The 9,045-nt window shown below is 36.0% G+C and overlaps 1 protein-coding gene across 1 annotated transcript; it reads right to left on the bottom strand.

The window, feature by feature from the left end:
- Nucleotides 1–1,930: 1,930 nt before the first annotated feature.
- On the bottom strand, nt 1,931–7,660 carry LOC127442822 (zinc finger protein 136-like). Its single transcript, XM_051701033.1, has 4 exons — nt 7,291–7,660; nt 5,916–6,070; nt 5,401–5,488; nt 1,931–4,833 (listed from the first exon to the last, which is right to left on the bottom strand). The coding sequence occupies exons 1-4, from the start codon at nt 7,562–7,564 to the stop codon at nt 3,953–3,955; spliced, it is 1,398 nt and encodes a 465-aa protein (XP_051556993.1). The 5' UTR covers nt 7,565–7,660; the 3' UTR covers nt 1,931–3,952.
- Nucleotides 7,661–9,045: the final 1,385 nt, after the last annotated feature.

Genomic DNA, 9,045 nt, shown 5'->3' with positions numbered 1-9,045 from the left:
ATAGTCTGTTATGAAAAACCATATAGGGAAAAGAAAGTTTCACAATACAGAATTGATTATCTAATCCCACATGATTATACATCATATGAAAACAATTCTAAGATGGTGTGTAACATTTACCAACCACCTAGAGCTTGTTTCTATGGGGCAAGTGAAAAATTCAGATCGAAGCAACTGACACAATGTGACACACTGAAAACCATAAAAAGTTGTTTCCTCAATTGAATTGAGTAATGGCATCTCCAAAACGTATTAAGTTCACTATCTTGGTGTTCATATAGAATGAATTTAACTATTTAAGGTAATACGGAATATTTTTAATCATTCAGTTAATCAACTTTTGATAACTGAATTAATATGTATGCAATATGCAATGATCTAAAAATGAAAATACGTAATCAATGTACTATGAATAACTGCATTATGAATGTTATTCAATATGTTAGATATTTAATCATTCTCAGTTTAATAATCAAAGTGCAAATCAATGGAAAAATGCAGTTTGGCTTCTCTAGGGAGAATTACAGCCTCTTTTTGTTAAACTCTTTATAACTCTAAAGGAGATGTGTTTGTGGATACTAAAAGGATGATTTAATGTCAGAGACAGGAACTGCCTGGTGTCCAAAAAAGGCAGATGATATATGTGCATTAATTAGTGCAATGAGATGAAACACGTATGTTTTTGGACATACAACTTTTCATTTTATAAGAATGTGTGTAACCTATGACTGTTATAAGGGAAATCATTTAATATAGTAATCAAATTAATGAAAGGATAGCTAGTCAATATAAAATATGTAACCATATGAAGTGATTACAGTGTGTTTTATGCATATAAAATGAAATAGTCATGCTTTTGCCACTATTGAAGCAAGTTGGGGTCAAGGGTGACCAGCTAGAAGGGAGATGGAGAAGCTGAATCTAGGGAGGCATAAGATGATTTCAATGGATGAAGAGGCCATCACTCAGAGATAAGGGGGAACAGAAACTGTATAAAAAATGCATGATTCTGAAGTGTAATTTTAGATGCTCCATGGACCACCTCGGCTTTGTTACTCAGAACTTTGTGCCTCCGAGAAATCTTTTACTCAACTGCGCTTCGATGGCTGTTTTGGGGAATCTGCCACGACAGTATCTAGATGCAATATAGACTAAACTCAGATTTGCTATTTAAATATAGTATCTTCTTAATAATTTTAATTGTACTGACTCAGATTTAGATCATACTAAAACACAGCTCAAATAAAGATTATAAATGTTTCTAGGTGAATCATATATAAAAGTATTTCTCCACAGAAATGCATATATGCCTGTACTTCAGTTGCACATGCACCAGCAGAACTGAGATAGAGTAAACAGTGTCCAACCTGACCAAAGGGGGGACAGATCACTCGAATGGTGACATCACACAAAACAACTATTTGCAATAAAAATAAATAAATAAATAAATAAAAATACAAAAGAGCTTAAAACTCTATTAATTATTAATAACTATTTAAATGCCTCCATGAGTTCCCTTTGACCAAGCATACAAACATAATAAAATAATTCAAGCGCAAGTGATTTTAGATATTCCCCATAGCCTAAATTTTGAACTCAATATTTTGAGTTAACTCTTAAAATCTTGTCTATTAATTTTTACATAAATTAGATAAAAAGCATTGAGATTTGAGTTGTGAGCCCAAAGCTTGACATTTCAAGTGATGTTTAATTACATTACATAACTTGATATTTCCAGTAATGACAACAAAAGGGTTTACAGTGACTTTTAAAAGGAATAGTTCACCCAAAAATTAAAATCTTATTATAATTTACTCACCTTCATGCCATCCCAGATGTGTATGACTTTCTTCTGCAGAACAATATAATGAAGAATATTTCAGCTCTGTAGGTCCATACAATGCAAGTGAATGGTGACCAGAACTTTGAATCTCCAAACTTCACATAAAGTCAGCATAAAAGTAATCCATAAGACTCAGTGGTTAAATCCATATTTTCATATGCGATATTATAATTTTACCATAAATCTCCACTTTCAAATTGTTTGTTTTTTTGGCAATTTGCATTCTTCGTGCATATCGCCACCTACTGGACTTAAATAGTTCTGTTTCTCACCCACACCTATCATATTGCTTCAGAAGATATGGATTTTAACCACTGGAGTCTTATAGATTACTTTTATTCTGCCTTTATGTGATTTCTGAAGATTCAAAGTTCTGGTCACCATTCACTTGCATTGTATGGACCTACAGAGCTGAGATTTTCTTCTAAAAATCTTTGCTTGTGTTTAGTGGAACAAAGTTATACACATCTGGGATGGAATGAGGGTGAGTAAATGAGACAATTTTCATTTTTGGGTGAAGCTATCCCTTTAACCATCAGTGTCAAATGAGATCATCAGATTCATGTGATTTAGCAGTGTATTCACTTTTTCTTTCCTAAAAGAATGCCTTAAGCTTTGTGTCCAAGATCGAGAATAGAAAAACTGAATCTAGTAAATTTGTAGACATGTTTATGCAGAGTACAGTACTTACTACAGGGAAAGTACTTCTGGAGCAACCAAAAATGGCTTGCTTAAGGGCACAATGCTCACGAATCGTTGTTTGTAGGTTTCAAACCTACAACTTTAAGATTACTAACTTTGATCTTTAACTACTAATCTTCGCCACCCCAAAATAAAAATTTCATGTAAAAAAAAAAATGGCAAAACAGTTTGGTTAAAAATGAAGGTAATCTAGAAAAGAGTAAACATGGACATTGTCAGGGTAGATAAAATGCTGATATTTAGGTTTTAATACATTTCTATTAAACAGAGCTTTGCACTATTTTTCACCTGACTAAGATCTGCATTTCCCAAGCTGTAAAAGAACAATATCAAATGATTTTTTGGTTACTCAAACTGAAAAACAGCCCAAAGAATTGAGGTAATAATTTATTTAAAATGAAAATTAGGTTTTGTATAATGGCTACGAGGAATGTTAAAACAATATGTATAAAAAAATGTTACTTTGAAAATATTGTTATTATTATTATTTTTTTTTTGTTGCTATAAACTCACAAATGTGTTACTACATCATTGCACCTTTTAATATCAAACTAAAAGCACACACTTGATGTTTCTGGTTAAAAAAAGGAAACAAATACATGTTCATAAGCTCTCTCTGACTATTTAAACATTTTAAAAGAGAAAAGTACATATAAAAGCCATGGTAGAAAATGGGAGCAAAAGGGTAATTGCCTTTTTTCAGCTTTTAAAAATTTTGAGCTTACAGTGAACAGATCACACCAAAGAAATACTCAACTAATCACTGTAACAAAAAGTAAAAATCACAGTAAAAAAAAGTAATTTCAAGTCCTCTGAATCCTGCAGCACCTGATAATATCCAGTGTTCATCCAAACAAATATTTCCAGATAGATGAAATTGTGAAATCAAAGTTGTTGTTTTTTTTAGAAGACTACCGGATGGCCAACATCCAAGAAGCCAAGAGTTCAATGTGATTTTAGTATTTACATTAAGCAGGGGATCAGCCAAACCTGCTTGCGTTGGACTACATGACTGCATCCTCCAATGTCCAGGACTTAGTTATTGGAAAATTAAAAACATTTGAACACACAACCTTCTTGTTCTTTAACAAGGACGTTTTAGTTTGTATTTTTATACAGATGCAATCTGGGGCAAATAAATCTTTTTTCCAATATATTTAACAAAATTTACAACAGAAGAAATCTGTCCACAAATGTTCCTGATCAACATGCTAAACAACAAGTCTATTCAACTTGATCAGGACAAAACGAAACAAGGACACTTAAAAAATTAGTCACCCTAATGCGCTTTCTTCTTCTTGTACTTCAGTGTGGGTCAGCTTTGCGTTACATTTAGCCAATGGTTCTTAGCTGAGGTAGAAATATGGTGTTTTGTATTCAGTCAAAGCACACACAACTTTTGTTGAGCTATTTAACAGATTGAGCTCTACTTGCCGCAGAGTGAGTGAGTCTGTGTTTCTCAAGGTTCTTGTAGATCCTAAAGCTCTTTGAGCACAGACTGCAAGTGAAGGGCTTTTCACCAGTGTGAAAGCGCAAGTGAGCCTTGAGATTGTTCTTGAGACGGAAACCTTTTCCGCAGTGAGGGCAGGGGTGAGGTCTCTCTCCAGTGTGGAACCTTTCGTGCCTTCGCAAACTTTTCCGTAGGGCAAATGTTTTTCTGCACTTTCTGCATGAATACGGCTTTTCTCCTGTGTGAAAGCGCTCATGTCGCTTTAAGATCTTCCTGCGTTTGAACTTTTTGCCACAGATCTTACAACCATAAGGGAGTATACCCTGCAGACGCCAAATACCATTCCCGCACTCTGTAAAGCAGCACAGACGTCGCCCAGTATGGACACGCTGATGGGCTCGCAGATCTTTAGGTGTAGAGAAGCACTTTTTGCTTGAACCATTTGTCCTTTTCTTTACGCCACTTGAGAACATCAGAAGGTTTACAAGTTGCACAGAGCAAGGCCGTAGCAATTTGCAATCGAAAGGCGTTTTGCTAAGCTGGAAACGCATCTTCTTTACATTGGAACCTGCTTGTCTCACCTCAACGGCACTGTTACCTGATGCCTGGTTGAGATTTGTTGGCTCAGTTGCATTTTCACTGGACTGAGGAGGTTCTATGTAGGGTGTCTTTTTAACAGAGGGTAAAGAATTTACTTCCATAAGGCCAAGGTCCCACTGGCCTATAACGTCTGTAGAAAGCTCTGCACTGGGAACAAGAACAGAGTTGAATGGGTGAGCCTCTGGCTCTACCATAGAGGATGAAGAGGAATCCACAAGGGCACCAAGTCCTTGAAGATCTAAATGATGAAATAATAAAAACAATTAAAAAAAGTTCTGCAATGTGCTTTATTGTTATTCACATAAAAATATTATTATTTTTTTAGCTGGGGTGTGTAATTTACTCAATATTAAAATACTTTATCCAATACCCTATGAATAGCTTAATATGCAGAGACAACTACAAGCAAGCCATTTATAAGTTTGAATTCTCTGAAAAGTTTCCACACAGCAGCATTAACTCAACCAATAGTGTTAGTTTGGGGTGGGACTATATGTTTGACCGGCCAATGGAAAACGGGCAGAGTGTAGCCAGTGAAACCTGTTTGAAAATTATCATTCCTTTTGCAATTTCATTTTGACATTAGTGGCACAGAGACTACACACTTTAGCTTTAAATTTGAGTTTGTTTTTTTGTAAATAAAAGATATTTCTTTAAATTATTAAAGCATCAAAAAGTTAGTTGTTGGAAACAGTTGATGAGGAAAACAATTATTTATGTTTCCAGCTTATGTAGTTCAATATGGTTGGTAAGATTTATAAGGCAAATTATTTGCAATGTATCAGCAAGTCTGGTTTCTGTATACCGTTTTCCTCAGTTGTCCCTTGCTCCTTCAAGTTGCCGGTCCATGGTGTATCCTGAATTAAGCCATCTCCTTTTCCTACACAAATCCCCTAAAAGACATTAAGCAATAAAGATTACTTTCAGACTTAACAAAATATGTGCAGGAAATTGGTGGACATTATGCAACTATTTATGCAAGTCTACATACAGTATATAATCACAATATTCTGCCATTATTTTATATAACACTACAACATTTTTTGCCTTTGAACGAAACTGATCCTACAGTTCACCAAAGATTCATTAAACTTATGAAAAATACTGCCAAAAACAAGAGCAGTGCAACAGTGGTGACATCTGTAGACTTGTGTGAATAGGACTAATTGCAAAAACCCCAGGCTTCCTTTTGTCAAGCATAAATAGCATCCTGTGGTTGGGACTGGCATCTATTTTGGTCTTGATAACTGCATTTCACACAGAAACTAATGCAATAGTTACAGAAATCTAATAATACGAAGTTACTTTGGCGCCACCTACATTTTCTTTGAAGATGGTGCATGGAAGACCAACCATGCATTGCAGATCCACAACTTCTGGGGACGCCTTGCAGAGAGTTTCTGAGGGAGACAGTCCCTCCTCTCCTGTGGATCCCTGCAAACAAGCCTTGCCTCTCACACTAGACATGCACTCATCTGAAAATGAAGGAAGGTTGGGAGTTGGAGATTTTGGGGTAGGCACAGGAAACAATATATTACAACGGGAAACATGAGGAAGCTGGTCCGTGTCAAATACAGTGCTGCTGGTTTTCTGACAGCACATTATTATGGGTCGTAGGGGCCTGTTCACAACAAACGTGTTATTTTTGCATTCATCTGCACTGTTTTTTTTATTTATTGTTTTTCAGTGTAAACATACACTGGTCTTTGACCACTGCACTAAGTAGGCCCAGGGGAGCAAAAAGCAAAGCAAATACAAGCTGAAAACACAACAAAATTAAGCCACAACAAAATAAAATTAAGCCGCAACACAATTAAATTAAGCCGCAACACAACACAATTATTAAAAAGAAAAAGGCTTGATTTCGTTATGTTATGGCTTACTTCTATTATGCTGTTGCCCTTCCATTGTGCTGTGGCTTTTCTGTTATGTTGTGGCTTAAATTTGATGTTCTGGCTTATTTCTGTTGTGGCTTACTTTTGTGTTGTGGTTTAATATCATTGTGCTGTGGCTTTTATGTTATCATGTGGTTTAATTTCATTGTGTTGTGGCTTTTCTGTTATGTTGTAGCTTAATATATTTGTGCTGTGGTTTATTCCGTTGTATTTCTAGCTTTTATTTGCTTTGCTAATTTTGTTGTGCTGTGCACCCTTGGGCCACCGTATTGCCCCCCGTTTTTTAGACGCCGCTCAAGTGTTTAATACGCATCTCGAGACACTGCGTTCAGTTTTATTCGTTGCGCTATGTCTAGCTTTTAACGCAAGAACGCGTTCGGTGTGAACGACCCCTTAAGAGAGAGAGAGAGAAAAAAACACTAACTTTTACGTTTGAAAGGGACGTAAAAGTCTTAACACCGAGCTCACAACTGCTTAAACCAACAATAAACAGGTGCATAAAAACGGTTATGCAAAGGTATTATAAATGTAATAATATGTCACAGTGTTTTGTAATTAGTTACTATTACTCATTCTAAGACATATGCACGAGAATTATTTGCATCAAAACTAAGCAATTATCAGTTGCTGCAAGGCTGATTTCGACCTTGATCAGACAAACGCTACAGTTGCATAACTGTTGCAAATATTTACTAGGGACACTGGTTAATATTCCATTTCCGGTTTACTCGTGTATTCAACAAACGTGAAAAAACCTGCACAGCTCATGAACTGGTTGTTGTTTAATCAAATAAACATACCGTGGTGTTGGGATAGCAATGACTCTTCCACCTGCACACCGACACTACAAACCATTTTGTCAGTGAAATTAGTCAATGCACTTTCCATATGAGCCCTGATGTCAGGTATAGATAGCACATTTTCTTTGATCTGAGGATCTCTGTTGACTGTGCAGCCATGGGACTCCAATGAGCGTCCTTCGAAAACTTTCGTTATCTCCACGACGGCTACCTTCAGTAACACCTCCAAAACCGCAGCCACCTCCGCTTGAAATCTAGACACGGACTCTGACATTTTGTCGGCGGTGTGAACATGCAAAATATTTGTTACAAATCATAAACAGACGGATTAGACGCGCAGTCGTTTGTGATCATAGCCACATGGATAAGATGGAAGTGAAGGGAGTGTCTGCTGATAATCCATGATGACGTATGCACGTTCTACACTAGCTGGCGCCAAATCCAGAGGTCGCTCAATGTTGTAGTCCTAATACCATTTTTAGCCAAAGGGAATTTCCTATGGGTTTTTACAAACGGTTGTTCTGGATTTATGTGTACAGTAAGGTCCGTGGTTACAATTACTGGAAAAGACTTTCACGTCTTGTTCAACAACATGAATAGTCATACATTAAACGTGAATTTTGAAGGCGCTATGCTTTTTTTTTGTAATATTGCTAAATAAGGACTACAACTACTACAAGCAATAAATGCATGTGCCCGATTAAATGGACAACCATTGTAGTCCTTATTTAGCAACTTGTTAGCAACATACTTTTATAAAAGCACAGCGTCTTCAAAATTCACTTGTGGGGTATGACTGTGTGTAATTTATGTTGTAGAACAAAACGTGAAAGTCTCTTACAGTAGCTTTAACGAAAGAACTTATTTGAATCATAATCCAAAACTACCATAGGTATTTCCTGTGGGAATGCACAGCGAATTAGTCTTTTCTGAGTTGGCCTACAGACTGACGTCACGGCTGAACAGCTCTGTTTTTTGTGGTGTAACAGTTTACTTTGACCGGTTAACTTTTTTGTCTTAAAATTAGTGTCCTTCGGCTAATTGCCATGAGACGTTGTTACATTTAAGACTATCCATTTTGTACAATTTGTGAAGTTGTTTACAAAATAAATCATCTCCGAAGTGCCCCTGGTCCTGTCCGTAATTTGCACTGCGCTGTATATTGCTGGAATGAGAATAAACCAAACTTGACTAGATCTGAACATACCAAATTAATTAGCATATAGTTATAGCCTTTTTGCCTAATTTTACATTATTTTGTAACACATGTAGATATGGGTGATCGTAGCAATAAAATACACTAATGAGGCAGAATTCAGAAATCACATGACCACACAAAATTCTGTTTACAACTTCAGATACATTAGTGTCCCTTTGTGAGCACAGGGAGACAAAAATTAAAGATAGAACATTCTATCTTTTGGCATAGGAACATTTATATCCTTACATAAAACCACATTGTTCAGAGAAGAGAAATGCAGTGCCTCATACAGAAGATAGTTATTCCATTTTTGAATTGAGTCTAAAGAAATCATACTGAAATCTACCACCAACCATAGAGCCATCTACAGCAGATGCATGCTCTGCTATTCCTTGAGGGACTCTTGTGTCTTCATGTGTTATTACTGTTTTAAAAAAAACAATGCAATTATGTAGCACAACTGTAGGGATTTTTTTCCTAAGCATTTTACGAATATTTAGCTACTCAAAATATTTTACTTTGGTCTCCTGATGTCAGTTTTACTTAAAAATAAT

Source organism: Myxocyprinus asiaticus, chromosome 6 (assembly GCF_019703515.2).
Source record: "Myxocyprinus asiaticus isolate MX2 ecotype Aquarium Trade chromosome 6, UBuf_Myxa_2, whole genome shotgun sequence".
Classification (NCBI taxonomy): domain Eukaryota; kingdom Metazoa; phylum Chordata; class Actinopteri; order Cypriniformes; family Catostomidae; genus Myxocyprinus; species Myxocyprinus asiaticus.
This window is presented reverse-complemented; position numbering and strand designations above follow the sequence as displayed.

Bases quoted from the DNA above. Each gene is read 5' to 3' on its own strand.
- LOC127442822 (XM_051701033.1), bottom strand. From the start codon at position 7,564: ATGTCAGAGTCCGTGTCTAGATTTCAAGCGGAGGTGGCTGCGGTTTTG. The intron at 6,071-7,290 runs GTATGTTTATTT...CTTCATTTTCAG, and splicing joins ATTGCTATCCCAACACCACG to ATGAGTGCATGTCTAGTGTG. The intron at 5,489-5,915 runs GTAGGTGGCGCC...AATGTCTTTTAG, and splicing joins GCACCATCTTCAAAGAAAAT to GGGATTTGTGTAGGAAAAGG.